Source organism: Sapajus apella, unplaced genomic scaffold (assembly GCF_009761245.1).
Source record: "Sapajus apella isolate SASKATOON/1434 unplaced genomic scaffold, GSC_monkey_1.0 scaffold24, whole genome shotgun sequence".
NCBI classification, from domain to species: Eukaryota; Metazoa; Chordata; class Mammalia; order Primates; family Cebidae; genus Sapajus; species Sapajus apella.
The window spans coordinates 13,011,400-13,027,337 of NW_022436964.1; the positions used below are offsets into that span (position 1 = coordinate 13,011,400).

The following is a 15,938-nucleotide window of genomic DNA, read 5'->3' on the forward strand; positions in this document are numbered from 1 at the left end:
GAGGCTTCATAGTTTAGATCTTACATTTAGTCTTTGATCCACTTTGAGTTGATTTTTTTACAAGATGTAAAGTAGGTGTAGAATTTCATTCTTTTGCATGTGGATATCAAGTTGTCCCAGCACCATTTGTTGAAAACACTTCTTTCACCGTTAAATTGTTTTGGCACTCTTATCAAAAATCAACTGACCATAAATGTCAGGTTTATTTCTGGATTCTCAGTTCTTATTCCTTTAGATATATTTGTCTGTCCTTATGCCAATACCATACTGTCTTGGTAACTGTTGCTTTATTGTAAGTTTTGAAGTTGGGAAGTGTGAATCTTCTTTCTTTCTTTTCAGTATTGATTTGGCTATTCTGGGTTCCTTGAGCTTCTTTATGAATTCTCTGCATTTTGTTTTTCTTGATTATAAGTGAAGGAGTTTTTTTTCTTTTCCTTAGTTTTTTTATTTTATTTTCTATAGACCTTTATACTTTTATATAAATTTTATAATCACTTTTGAGTTCCTCAAATTTCTGCTGGAATTTTGATGGGAATTACCTTGAGATTTTCATTTTAGGAGAGTTAATATTCTCAATGCTATTAAGTCAGTCTTTCCATTTTTTAATCTTCTTATTTAAAATGTTTCTGCATAAAGGTTTTCTGCATTCTATTTTATATTAATTCCTAGATAGCTATTTTGGTTGTGGGTGCTATCTTATTTTTTTTTTTGCTGTATTTTTAGTTGTTTAATTCTAGCTAACATGGAAATGTATCAGTTTCCCTAAGTTCATGCATTTGCCAAAATTGCTGAGAAGTCTCATTTGTTTTAATGCTTTCTAGATTCTTTTGTTTTTCTGTCAAGGTGATTATATCATCTACCAACCATATTGTTTTGTCCCTATATATCTATTAAGAAAACCATGTGATTTTTTTTCCTTTAGTTCATTAATATGAATTACTTTGGTTTGACGTTGGAAGATTTATTATTCTTGTCTTCCAACTGGATTTTGTATTTGTATTTATATACACTTTACATGTTGTTTCTTTTTTTTTTATTTTAAGGTTTTTAAGGTTTTTTCATGCATGTTCAAAGTGAAATGGACTTACAGTTCTAAGTTTGGGGATAAAGGTTATGATAGCCTCAGAAAGCAATTGCTGAGCAGCATTCATTTTCTAGAATAACTTAACTGTTCTTTGAAAGTATTTTACATGAAGGTGGTCTTTGATGTCCATTTGAAGGTCTAATGGTTATTTGCATATTCTAGCCTTTGTGCCAATTTTGTCCTTTTATATTACTCAAAAAAAAATGTGAATTTTGTCTAGGTTATTTATTGACACATGATATTCTTTCATTTCTAGAAACTATGTCTGTAGCTGAAAGTCCTTTTTCCCCTAGTACACTATTTTGTTTATTTTGCTTATCTCTTTCTTGTGGTCGGTCTTGTGTGAGTACAAAACAGTGGTTATGTGTTTAGGTCACAGAATATGTCATGTACGTATCAGTTCCATTTATCAGATGTGTGGCATTAGGCAACTTAGATAACTATTCTATGCCTCTGTTTCTTCGATTGCAAAATGGCTATAATAATAGTCCCTATAGCAGAGCGTTGTTGAAAAGATTAATGTGTGAAAAGTGTTTAGAACAGTGCCTGACACTTCATAGGGGTTCAGTTAATGCTGTTTGCTATTAGTGGTAGTGGAAGCCTTTTCTTAAAATCAACTGTTGGTTTTCCATTGCTTTTTGTTATTTGTTTTGTTGATATCTGCCCTTAATTTTCTTTTTCTTGTTTCTTTGTGCTTATTCTCTCCTTAAGTTGGACACTAATTAATATTTAAAGCTAGACGTTTGCAATGGATAATTATAACTCCTTTAGATATGCCCTACACTCATTTTTCTGATGATTATATCAGACATTAAGAGTCACACTTATATTTATGCTTTCTTCTGTGTCTTAAGCTTTTCAGTATCAGTTAGCATCCTCAACAAGTCAGATACCCCAGCACATTTTTACCTCTTAAATAGTTCCTAACTCTTTTATCAATCCTCTTCGTACTCATATTCACTAAAGTTTTACTCTGGATTTTTAGGGATATACTTTGTCTTTACCATCCTTGCTCCCATTGCTCACTTGTACAAAAAACTTCATATTAACGATTCTCCTTTATTTCTCATATCTCAGGTATCTCACAGAATTCCCTTGGGGTTTTGGAGGTTTTTGTTTGTTTGTTGTTGTCTTTGAGAAAGACTCTCACTCTGTATCTCAGGCTGGAGTGTAGTGACTCAGTCACAGCTCACTGCAACCTTGACCTCCCAGGCTGAAGCAGTCCTCCCACCCCAGCCACCCTGGTAGCTGAGACTACAGGCACACACTACCATGCCCGGCTAATTTTCATATTTTTTATAGAGATGGAGTTTTGCTATGTTGCTCAGGCTGGTTTTGAACTCCTGGGCTCAAGCAATCCTCCCAGCTCAGCCTCCCAAAGTGTTGGAATTACAGGTGTGAGTCACTGTGCCTGGCCTTCTCTTGGATTTAACTCCTTCTTCCTTGCTGGAGTTTTTCAAAGACAGACTTGATTTGGTTAAGTCTTAGAGTTTTTGTGTGCCTGCAGATCGTTATCTCTCTCTCTCCCTCTCTCTCTCCCTCTCCCTCTCTCTCTCTCTCTCTCTCTCTCTCTCTCTCTCTCTCTCACTTGTGATAGAGACAGTGTCTTCCTATGTTGCTGAAGTGGTCTTCCCACTTTGGCCTCCCAAAGTTCTGGAATTACAGGCTTGAGCCACCACACCCAGCCCAGATAGCTTTATCCTCATATTAAAGCCATATTTTTGCTCTATGTACAATTCTAGATTAAAAGTTTCATTTCTTCTTTAGCTTAATTATCTCTCCATTGTCTTTTGGCTTCTAGTGTTGATATTGGAAAGTCATATGTTCATCTGATCTTTTGTAAGTAGTTTGGTTTTTTGGTACTCTGAGCTGTTTCAATCTGACCTTTTTTCCCCCTTTAATTCTGAGAAATTATTGGATAGTCTTTGTCTTTATTTTCTCCTTGGGACTTCTATAGTATGGATATTGATATTTCTACTTATTGTTATCTATTAATTTTTTTTATTTTTTATTTCTTAATTCCCACAAAAAAAATTCATATTTGTAAATTATTCACCCTGATCTTTTTGCTTGCTGATGTGCTTTTTAATTGTGACTGCTCAAGCAATTCACTGTGCCCAGCCCTACATGAGTTTTAGAAGAACAAGTTGGACTTTAAAGCTTAACAGGCTATTTCAGTGATTTTTTTTTTTTAAAAGAATGAGATGTTTTTTTCTGCAGTAACCTGCTCACATTATACTAAAACTTAGATTTGTTTTGTTTATACTTTTTGTGAAATTTTTTAAACCTAGAGAAAAAGTATTCAATTAACTTTTGAAAGTAGGTCTGAGTTGCTGCCCTATATCAGGCCTGTTATTAGGAAAGTGATCATTTGCAAGTTGTTGTCATTAAATAAGGCCCAATTATCTGGCTTTTGGGCATTGGATGTGGGAATCGTTCTGTCAACATTAAGAAAGTGAGGCTGGACGTGGTGGCTTACGCCTGTAATCCCAGCACTTAGGGAGGCCGAGGCAGGCAAATCACAAGGTAAGGAGTTCGAGACCAGCCTGATGTTACAACATGGTGAAACCCCATCTCTACTAAAAATACAAAAATTAGCTGGGTGTGGTTGCAGGCACCTATAATCCCAGCTACTAAGGAGGCTGAGGCAGGAGAATCACTTGAACCCAAGAGGCAGAGGTTGCAGTGAACCCAGGTTACATCATTGAACTCCATCCTGGGGGACAGAGCGAGACTCCATCTAAAAAAAAAATGAAGTTATCTTTTCATTAAACTAGACTCTGGCACTTCAGTTTTTCTCCTCTCTGCTTCTTTCCTTTGGTGTTCATCCTCAGAAGCTTCTTCACAGCATTATATGTGTTCAACCAGCCAGATTTATTTCAAAACTAGTTTATTATAGTGTGTAAAAGTTTTTCTGTGAGGCACAGTGCCTCACACCTGTAATCCCAACATTTTGGGAATCCAAGGCAGGCAGATCACTTAAGGTCAGGAGTTTGAGACCAGCCTGGCCAGCATCATGAAACACTATCTGTACTAAAAATACAAAAATTACTTGGGTATGGTGGTGCATGCCTATAATCCCAGCTACTCTGGAGGCTGAGGCAGAAGAATTGCCTCAACCCAGGGGGCAGAGGTTGCAGTGAGCCAAGATCATGCCACTGCACTCCAGCCTGGGCAGGGAAGCGAGACTCCATCTCAGAAAAAAACAAAACAAAACAAAAAACACACAAAAAAAGTTTTTCTGGCTAAGAGGTAAATTATAGGCCCATAGTTTAGATATGTACCGTGTACTTATAAATCAAGCTTTTTAAAAGGCTGTTGTGGCTCAGCAATAAATGATATATCAGGTCATTGGGGTTGAGAAATAACGATAGGCAGATATTAAACAGATAACATTGATATTATACCTTGTACCTAATCTTTCTGCAGGTCATTTCCTCCTCTGGAACAGACCCTTTGAGTCTTTACCCTTCCATCCTCTTCAACAGGCACTTTATCCTCCTGACTGGGATAGTAAATTTGTAGCCAGAGACTGTAGTAAACATCACTAATTTATCACATATCTTTTGCCGGCCAAGCCTGGTGCATGCCTTCATTCTCAGCACAACACTTCAGGAAGCCTTCAATTAAACTTAGCAGATGACACCTAGTTGTCATTTCTGTCCCAATTTTTGTTCCAACCAGAGTAAGCCATTAACTTATTCAGGCTATATTTTGAAGGCTAAAAAGGAATAAAGGTGTAGAAAACAATTAAAACATTTCCTAATATCCAAGATGTTTTTCTGCCCTTCCCTCACCTTTTGAAGCCCTTTGTGTTATACTTACCCTTGTTTTTCTCTTGCTGTGCTTTTTCTGCTGTTTCATATAAACACATTTATATTGAACATTATAGGTTATATTTGATTCCGTAATGAGTGAAAAGGGCATTCCCCCCCAGATATTCTCAACCATTTAGTCACTCTCTTGAGTTTTCTTCCCATTTTTGGTATAATAATGTAGTTTTTTTTTTTTTTTTTTCCTGTTCTTACATTTAGATTTTCTTTTGGAGAAAATTGGATGCCACCAAACCTGTAAGGTGTTAGTTTTGAATACCTTCTCTCTGGAACTAAGCAATGGTCTAATTCTGCTAAAAAGAGGAGTTTGAAAAAGGACAAGATAGAAGGAAATACTGATAGAGCAAACAAGTATTACTTTATTTTTGTCCCTAAGTTAAAGTGTGCCAACTGTATGGCCATCACGCACTGTATGATGGGCCTTCACTACACCATCATTTGATCTTCACAACCACTTCCTTCAGTGTAGGTATTGGCCTTGTGTACTTCTGAAGAAAATGAGAGTCAAAGAGATAAAATAGCCCAAGGACATACAGCTGGTAAATGGTAAGTGGTAGAGTTAGGATTTTACCCCAGCTTCCTAACTTTAAACCTTGTACTCTTTCTCTTCAAAACATTTAGAAAAGTTTGCCTTTAGTAGATTTTACCTTTTTTCCATAATAAACTTTACAGTATAGCCTTTTTAGTTTGGGCAGTAATTACATACATACACACACTTTAGTGTTATATAGGTTATTTGGGCCACTGGTACTATAACCAAAGTGATAGTCTTCTGAATGTGTTCTGAATCTGTGAGGCTGTGTAGCCCAGTAACATAGTGTAGTGACAGCCTGGAGTCAAATGCTGGCTCCACTACTGCCTCATCTTGTACAAGTTTCCTTTCTCACGCCAACTTAAACACAGTTGTTTTGAGAATTAAAGTAATATACATAGAACATTTGGCACAATACCTGACAAATAGTTTCATAAATGTTGTTGTTATGTATTTGCTTTATGCTACATCCCTAGCTTCTCCATGAGGTTCTAAGAAGTTTTGCTGAGTTACATTAGAAATTACAGACTACACTAAAGATACTGCATACCTTCAGTGTTATTTGTAAAGAAATGGCAAATATTACTTTATCATTTTTGACATTTTTGTTAAATGAGATAATAATCACTGCTATTTGAAACCTGTCATATAGTATTTGAGTCTGTCTGCTGGTCAGGGATATTTGCCTCACTCCAGGATTTAAAGTTCTAGAAAGAGGCCAAAGGCCAGGCGTGGTGGCTCATGCCTGTAATCCCAGCACTTTGGGAGGCTGAGGTGGGTGGATCATCTGAGGTCGGGAGTTACAGACCAGCCTGACCAACATGGAGAAACCCTGTCTCTACTAAAAATAGAAAATTAGCCAGGTGTAGTGGCGCATGCTCGTAATCCCAGCTACTGGGGAGACTAAGGCAGGAGAATCGCTTGAACCCTGGAGGCGGAGATTTTGGTGAGCCAAGTTCACACCATTGCACTCGAGCCTGGGCAACAAAAGCGAAACTGCATTTCAAAAAAAAAAGAAAGAAGCCAAAAATCTGTTTGGAATCATACTTAAAATAATAGTAGTAGTCATTAACCACCAATAAAATTTACCCATATCTTTGTTTTAACTGTCTATTTTATGAGAATGTAGAATCTACATTCAATTATTAAAATATTTGCTATCTCCTTTTCTTTTTCAGAGCATGAATAATCTTTCATTTAGTGAGCTATGTTGCCTCTTCTGCTGTCCTCCTTGTCCAGGGAAAATTGCTTCAAAATTAGCGTTTTTGCCACCTGATCCAACTTATACGCTGATGTGTGATGAAAGTGGAAGCCGTTGGACTTTACATCTATCTGAACGAGCAGACTGGCAGTATTCTTCGAGAGAGAAAGATGCTATTGAGTGTTTCATGACTAGAACCAGTAAAGGCAACAGAATTGCCTGTATGTTCGTACGTTGCTCACCCAATGCGAAATACACTTTACTCTTCTCACATGGAAATGCTGTTGATCTTGGTCAAATGAGCAGCTTTTACATAGGTCTAGGATCACGGATTAATTGTAATATATTCTCATATGATTATTCTGGATATGGTGCAAGTTCTGGGAAACCCACAGAGAAGAACCTCTATGCAGACATTGAAGCTGCTTGGCTTGCTCTTAGGACAAGGTAAATTGTGGTTGGACGATATTTTTCATACTCGTGATTGTTAGCTAAAAATATCTTGTGTAAGAATAGAATAAAAGTTGTTTTATTATACATAAGTGCTATATAGAGATTATACTTAACTATTATATACCTGTGAATAATTAAACTTTTAGATTACAGTTTTAAATTTCACATTATAGCAAAACAGTGTTTTTAAAGACAGTTTCAGGTTTGTTTGTCTCCATTAATTTATGTATATATGTATGATTTTTTAAAAAATTTAAATCCTTAGCTGGATGTCGGTGGTGCATGTGTATATAGTCCTAGCTACTTAGGAGGCAAAGGCAGGGGAAATCACTTGAGGCCAGGAATTTGAGGCCGCAGTGCTCTCTGATCGTGGCACTGCACTCCAGCCTAAGTGACAGAGCAAGACTTCGTCTCTTAAAAAGTTTAAAAAAAAGAAATTAAATCCAGTGACAAATGTTTGGTTTTGTAAGCTTTCTTATTGGAGTGTGATATAAAAAAATGTTTATTCAAAGCTGCAAACTTGCAAGGAAATGAGAGAAAATATTGACTTAGCTAATTATTCACTTGATCTATCATTTCTATTAAAATCCTAAGCCAAGATTTTACATTATTTTATGTGATTATTCTTCGGAAGTACAACTTAAAGATGCATTACTGGAACTTTTTCAAATATTCATTCTGTAAGAATGAGATTTTACTTTATATTCTGGATTCCTAAAATTGGGAGAGATGATATCAAGTAAAAAGAATTTTTTAACTTGGGCACAGTGGTTCACACCTGTAGTCCCAGGACTTTGGGAGGTAGAGATGGGTGAATCATGAGGTCAGGAGTTTGAGATCAGCCTGGTCAATATGGTGAAACCCTGACTCTACTAAAAATACAAAAAATTAGCTGGGCATGGTGGCGGGTTCCTGTAATCCCTGCTGCTTGGGAGTCTGAGGCAGGAGAATCGCTTGAACCCAGGAGGCGGCGTTTGCAGTGAGCCGAGATCACGCCACTGTACTCCAGCCCAGGCGACAGAGTGAGATTCCAGCTCAAAAAATGAATAAATAATATTATGATAAACTGTTTGATAAAATTTCCTTACTGTGTTATTCTTTGATTATAGCAGAACACATTTTGGAGAACCTAGTGCATTAATCTTTTCTAGTCACCAAGATACCTAAACATTTTTCTTGAAAAAAATCACAATTTGGTAGACTTCAGTGTATTATTAGGTTAGTGTACAATAAACAGATACCTTATTATAAGCTCTTCTTTATATTATATGCAAATAAAATACCTGATTTCCAGGGTGTTTTAGACTGAAGCTATAGGATATAAAGAAAATTTACTGTTTCTAATTTAATGTTTAAATATTAAAGATTTCATTTAGGAAGACTTCCCTCAATTTAAATAATATTAAAATAGTTAATATTATTAAAGGTTAATACTATTAAAGACATTAAAAATATCTTTAAAACTATTTTTCCTTCCAAAGAAATCTAATAAAATTCTACATAAAACAAAGTTCTACATAAAAATTCATTTTTTAGGTATATTGGTATCAGTTCTATCAGGCCTTAAAACAAAAAAAACTGAATGCCAACTTTTTACAGTCAGCCAGTTGAATAAGGTATCATAACTCTAAGAAAGTACTGTAATTAAAAAAAAAATAGCTTTATTTGAGCCATAAGGTTCACACTTTTAAAGTTTAACTTCAGTGGAATAATGAAGTTTTAAAGGGTGCTAAGTTAAAACTCACCTTCATTAGTAGTGCTTCCCAGTAACACAAAAAGGTCACTTTACTCAAACAAAACATATTAGTGTTCAGTTCAGTGTTCTGTGTGTATGTGAAAAAAAATCCCATTTTTAAGTGGTCAACTTTACTGGGTTTTTTTGTGTTTTTTTTTTTTTTTTTTTTTTTTGAATCTTGGCATTTATCAATTTGAAGAATACTTTCAAAAATGATTTTCAGTCTTGATTAATATTTTTAACATATGTGATAGCCAGGATTAATGAGTAATGGGCAGATTTTATCAGTAATCCCATACTATTTTTAGTACTTATATTTTAGAATTTTAGACTTCTGTTTTCTTTTTTTTCTTCTTCTTTTTTTGTTAAGCTACCAAGTGCTGTAGACTTCTGTTTTCTTTCATGCTGAACCCAAAATATAGTTGGAGGAGTTTTGTAAGTATAGGTACTTTAGGAAATATAACTTATCTGAGCCCATGTTTCCTTGTCTGTTTAATGAAGAGATTGAGAAAAGATAATTTAACAGTTCTAGAATTCAGTCATCTAATGAAATGTGTCTAATTAGAATATATGCCTTTTAATTTTCTTTGCCTGATTAAAAGTTAAGGTGGAAGTAACCAGGAGAAGAGATAAAATAAATAATGAACTTAAATAATTATTATTTGAATGATGTCCTTTTTGGGAAAATTGGATATCCCTAATAACTCCAATTTCTGACCTTCTGTTGGACTAAAAGAAGCTAAGGGCATGGCATTCACTATGCACCTTTCCCACAGTGTCCTTGAGCTCCTCATCTGTGTGCTTCAGAGAAAAAAAAAAAAACACTGAACTGGGAGTCAGTATACCTGGGTTCTAATTACAGAGCTGTCACCTACTGTGACTTTGAAGATCTACTCATTAGGCAGCTGGACTCTAGATTAAATGGTCTCTAAACTCCTTTCTAGCTCATACTGTTAGGCAATTGTTACTCTTGTGAGTCCTCTAATGCTTAATTGTCAGCTACCTCTGTGACTCCATCCTGGAGCATTGTCATTGCTAGCTTTAGCCCAAATTTCATGATTGCCACCAACAAGGCTGTTATTCAGCTGACAGCAACAATGCAGCCTGAAGAATTGTGGTTATGCTGCAAATGTTCATTCTCCTAATTTGTTCATTCATATGAAATATGTGCAGCTAGGTCTGTTGTAAAGAAAAAAGGGGTTTCTGAGTTTGCTAACATTTAGAGTCAATTTGGAGTAGACAGAGCTCCACTTTCTGTGTCCTATCCAAATGCTTGTATAGTACTGATTTGAAGAAACTATGTGGGGAGAGCTGTGTTACTACCTGTATAGTTGAAATAGCATTATTCCCCTGGAAGAGAACACATGGACAATTTGCCTCACTGTTTGCTGGTGAATATTCAGATTCTCAGAAAGATCTTTTACCTTTGCAAAAGATTTCCAAAAGAAGCTGCTGTGCTTTTAGCTGTCAGAGTGACTGCTGTCTGCATTCTAAGTGGAAAGATGTATTTAATGTCACATAACCTTTAACCCCATATTCGTTAGCTCAGGTGGCACTGCACTGGCACTTGCAGTAGTTTACATTTGGAATAATTATACTTTAGACAAGTAGCGTGCAGTTCCTTGAACAAACTAGGTACCCAATAAATACTTATTGAATCAGTGAATTTTCACCTGTTTAAACCTGCAGCCATTTGAAAGGGATTACCTAGTACCTTGAGATTAGCATGAAGTCTATTCATAAATAACTGGACCATATGGTGTTTGGAATTCTTTGTTTTCAACCATTAGTCTATTTCTACAACTAGGCAAAGACAAATTTTAAGAAAAATTGTAAAATCATAATTTGCTCTTGACTAAAACCATACATATATTTTATTCATTATATCATAACTATATGTAGCAGTTCATCAGTATGACCAATTTTGGAAATTAAAATGAGCCACTCTTGACATATGGAGAAATAAATAACTTTTGTTACATTGAATAGAAAATAAATATGACCTATTCATTCAATATCTATTCATTAAAATATTAGTTATGTGCTCCAAACTTAGTCAACAGTATGCTGGATTGAAATACTATAGTGTAATAAATTATTTAGTAAGTTTAGTTCTTAAGATTGAAATCTTAAAATACTTCAGCTATTACTCTTCTAAAAGATGAAGTAGAAACACATGAAATAAGCTGGTGATACGAACTTTATTGTAACGTTAAAAATAGCAGTAATAAGTTTAAAATATGGATTAGTTAACGTTGTCTTATTCTAAGATCAAATCCTTCAGAATGATGGAACATTTCACAGCATTCCAACTTTTTTTTTTTTAATGCCTGAACTTTGTAGATATGGCATTCGCCCTGAAAATGTGATTATATATGGCCAAAGTATAGGTACAGTACCATCTGTGGATCTTGCTGCTCGATATGAGAGTGCTGCTGTTATTCTTCATTCTCCTCTGACCTCGGGAATGCGAGTTGCCTTTCCTGATACTAAGAAGACCTACTGTTTTGATGCATTCCCAAAGTAAGTAGCAATATTCAAAGTAGTTCAGTTTCCAAGAAACTTGGGGATTTTTCATCATTTAAAGTATTCATGATACAGTTCACTCAGCCATAAGCTTCTATTTTATATATATTAGCACACAGAAATTAAGAAAAATTAATTTGTAGAGAGGGTATTAGCAGGTGACCAGTCAGGTAAATAAAAATAAAATTATACTTCTTTCTAGCTGAATGGTAAAAATGATAGGGATGTGTCTGAGTATCTCTATGTCAGTGTTGTTGCCAACTTACATCTCTGTCAAGCTATCTCTTTCATTTCTGGTACACCAACAGAGAGCAACACTAAAAAATAAACTGGCCAGGCACAGTGGCTCACACCTATAATCCCAGCCCTTTCAGAGGCTGTGGTGGGCGGATCACTTGAGGCCAGGAGTTTGAGACCAGCCTGATGAACATGGTGAAATCCCATCTCCATGAGAATTACCAAATTAGCCAGACATGGTGGTGCACGCCTATAATCCCAGCTACTTGGGAGTCTAAGGCATGAGAATCCCTTGAACCTGGGAGACACAGATGATGTCACCACTGTACTCCAGCCTTTGTGATAGAATGAGACCCTGTCTGCCCCTCAAAAACAAACAAACAAAAAAACTGTTTGAAAAAGATAATATATTTCTTTTTATTTTTTATTCAAGTTTTAATTCCTCTACTGTTGACCATCTTTGTGACAGCAGGTAGTAAACCCAAATATTTATTCTTAACAAATGCAGCCTTAGATTATTTCATTGATGGTTTTTTCCTTTTCAAAATTCCATTTTCATTTATGTTCATTATAATATCTTTTTCTAGGTATTCTTAAAAAGGTTTGTCCGTGTAGTTTCTGTCTAAAGTGTTTGTTTTGATCCCTATGTTATTTGAAGTGTTATCCTCTCATGTCTGATAATCTTGGTTGTCTGTTTATATGTAAGTAAAGGAGCCAACCAACTCTTTATTCTTACATATAAGCAGACAATTAAGATTTAGCAGATCAACTAAAGGGCTAATCTGATATAATCTCCAAAGAAAGCTCTTTCTAAAACTTCCTCCTGGAGGACAGTGGCCTGGCTACCAGCATTCTGGGAGGCTTATAGGGAAAATGGGTTCGTATAGTAGCCAGTATATAAATATATGTGTTTCTTTGGTCTTTATGATACCTCTGTCCTAAACTCTGGTAGTCGTCTAGTCCACAGACATTCCAGTCTTTGGGGAAGGCAGTTTCTGGGTATATGAACAGGCAAAAGGACCTGGGAAGAGGAGGCTAACTTTCTTCCACAAACTGAACAAATCCTATATATTTCAGTCACCCCCTTCATCACCATGGTAATTCCTTAGCTTTCTAGGGTATTCTATGGTATAAATTGGTTTCATTCATCGCTTTACCTTCTCTCTGCCTAAAATTGTGTTTTCTTCTATCCTTGTAATATTTCACGCATTAATCATCTTTCCGGCTCCAACATTTTATTGTATTTTAGTACATTCTCCTTGGTTTTGTATCTTTATCCTCAAACAAGAACAAAAAACATAAAACATTTTGCTGTCATTTTTCTAGGAGACTAGGAGAAAGAATATAATAAGTGCAGAAAGTGAAGTTAGCGCATACTTGAAATAGTTCTTAAGCTTTTTCCTCTTCTGGACACCTAAGTTTCTCGGTGCCAAAAGTCAACATTGTAGAAAGGTAAAATAGAGTGACGAGCAAGAGTGACTGCACCAAAACCATCAAAACCAGTGCATGAAAATAACTTCCTCAGATAATCTTAAGGTAGGGAGTATGTAAAAGGCAATTTTTGAATATTATTGGAAATTCAAGAGACATTCATACCTTCTGAACTGATTCAAACAATTCTCGTGTTTGAATTGTGTGTCTGATATAGCACAAGAATATTTGTTTTATGTTCCTTTACATAGCTAATTTATTGCATTTTCCCCCTTCCTTTTTCCCTGCAGCATTGACAAAATCTCTAAGATAACCTCTCCAGTATTAATAATTCATGGGACTGAAGATGAAGTCATTGACTTTTCACATGGCCTGGCATTGTTTGAACGTTGCCAAAGACCTGTGGAGCCTCTCTGGGTTGAAGGAGCAGGTCACAATGATGTGGAACTTTATGGACAGTATCTTGAAAGGTTGAAACAGTTTGTTTCACAGGAACTGGTAAATTTGTAAAATATTCTGTAAATTTGCTACTGGGCTTTCCTTTCTTGCTGAACTGCACTCTTTGGTAAATAACATAAAACCTGAAGGTTTTGTTCGCAAATCATGTCAGTTGCCTTCATAAATGTACAGGTAATGATTTGTTAACAGACTTAATGAAGGTTTTAATTACCAGAACTAAAAACTGGAAATAACAGTATCATGCAGTCAGGCTGTGCAATTTATATTTTTTCTGTGAATTTTTTTTTAACATCAAGATGAGTACTGTATGAGATTTTAATTAATTCTATAAGATCAAATGCTGTAAAAGTATTGCCAAATGCTTTTGCATACTAGGAACAAATTTATAAATATTTTTAAAATATCTCAATGTACTAAATCTTATCCTGGTGTACAACTGTAATATTCTTTTGAAAAAAGCTGTGTATCTAAAGCAATGTAAGTACTCAGAATGAACTGTAAAAGAGATTTAAAAACATGCAAGTTCACTAGAATTAACCTAAACCCTGTTGTACAGGGATAGAGGTTTAAAGTTATTTTATTGTACAATACATTGAATTTTCTGTATACTCTGATTACATACATTTATCCTTTAAAAATGATGTAAATTTTAATTTTTATGCCATCTGTTAATTTACCAATGAGTTACCTTGTAAATGAGAAGTCATGATAGCACTGAATTTTAACTAGTTTTGACTTCTGAGTTTGGTACTGTGAGGCAACTACTTAAAATTTTCATGCTGGTTATTTAAAAGGCATTTAGAGATTTCAAGAATGATTTTGTATGCAATGTTTTAAGTTTTGACTGATCTCATAGAATTGCAGTAGTCTTCATTTTATGAAATCCTGAAAGTCCATTAGTTGTTCTTATAGACCACAAACAGACTGGCTATCTGATCCCTTTTCACTAGCCATTTTTTTTTTTTTTTTGGCAGAGTCTTGCTTTGTCACCGAGGTTGGAGTGCAGGGGACTGATCTCAGCTCACTGCAGCCTCCATCTCCTAGGTTCAAGCAATTCTCCTACTTTAGCCTCCTGAGTAGCTGGGGTTACAAATGCCCGCCACCACGCCTGGACAATTTTTGTATTTTTAGTAGGGATGGGGTTTCAACATGTTGTTCAGGCTGGTCTTAAACTCCTGACCTCATGATCTGCCCGCCTTGACCTCCCAAAGTGCTGGAATTACAGGCGTGAGCCACCGTGGTTGGCCCACTTTGGCTGTTTTTAAAAATAGGACCTATTGTTTTGGATTACTATCTGAAAATTTCACGGATTCACTCCTGTCTACAGGAGATAAGAATACATTTAATTCATAACTTTTATATTAACCAATATAGTAAAAAAATAAAGCTCACACACACAAAAACTAAGTTGCCTTTCCTTGGATGAAGGCTGCCTGAATAAAACAATGAAAGAAAGATACAAATAAAATTAATGGTATGTAGTCTTAATTTGTAAATGAATGAATAGGGAAGTAATACACACTGTGGATATATTTTAAGGCCTTATGTAGTTTTAATTGTTCTGCTTGTTCTGTGGTTATGTCTAAGACTATAGTATATGATTCTCTTCAGAGTATATCAAATATTGTGAATGCTTTGGTTCAGATGTGTCAAATTAACAGTAAAACAACAAATATACCACTGACCTGTGCTTATTTGCCTTATTCCATGCTCCCCACCCCCACAGTAGAAAGAGTGAAAAAAAATTACCTTTCGTTTTTATAGGACATAGTTTGAAATTTTTTTAAATTATATCATTACTTCTTTTGGAGAGGTCTTTCTCAACATTGTCTTGTAACCTATACAGTTTCTTCTTTGTATAGCATGCAACCCAGGGCTTGGCTAAATGTTCTCTTTGATTACCTGGGGAAATCTAAATATTGATCCTATTTATTCAGCATTCATTCATTCAGCAGATAGTTATTGAATCTATAAATCATGCAAGTCTGTGCTAGGTAAATTCAGACTATGTCCTCATAGATTTTTATGGTATAGCTAAGGAGATGGGCACCTCATTGCACAAATAGTACTATTTTGATAAGGGCTGAAGGAGATTTATAGGATATTGTAACAGGTAAAATGTATTTTTGGGAGGAAAACATGGGGAGCAGGGCAAGGAAGAGTCACTCAGAGAAGGGGTATTTCAGCTAAGTTTTGAAGGATAACTAAGAACTGGGTAGACAGGGGAAGCATTCCTGGCTGAAGGGAATGAATAACATATGGAAGCCTAGAGGAAGGAAGGTATAGTTAAATATGAAGACTGGGCCTGGCGCAGTGGCTCACGCATATAATCCTAGCTCTTTAGGAGGCCGAGGTGGGTGGATCATGAGGTCAGGAGATTGAGACCATCCTGGCTAACACGGTGAAACCCCATTTCTACTAAAAATACAAAACCTTACCTGGGTGTG

General features: G+C 35.6%; 1 protein-coding gene across 2 annotated transcripts in view; it reads left to right on the forward strand.

Moving 5' to 3' along the window:
• ABHD17B (abhydrolase domain containing 17B, depalmitoylase) overlaps window positions 1-15,172 on the forward strand; it is a 44,860-nt gene extending 29,688 nt beyond the window's left edge. For both annotated transcript variants that reach the window (XM_032290687.1, XM_032290686.1), the window contains exons 2-4: window positions 6,628-7,097; window positions 11,182-11,361; window positions 13,323-15,172. In XM_032290687.1, the coding sequence (XP_032146578.1) occupies window positions 6,631-7,097; window positions 11,182-11,361; window positions 13,323-13,542 (867 nt within the window). In that variant the 5' untranslated portion in view covers window positions 6,628-6,630 and the 3' untranslated portion in view covers window positions 13,543-15,172. The remainder of the gene's footprint in view (window positions 1-6,627; window positions 7,098-11,181; window positions 11,362-13,322) is intronic.
• The last annotated feature ends 766 nt before the right edge of the window (window positions 15,173-15,938 follow it).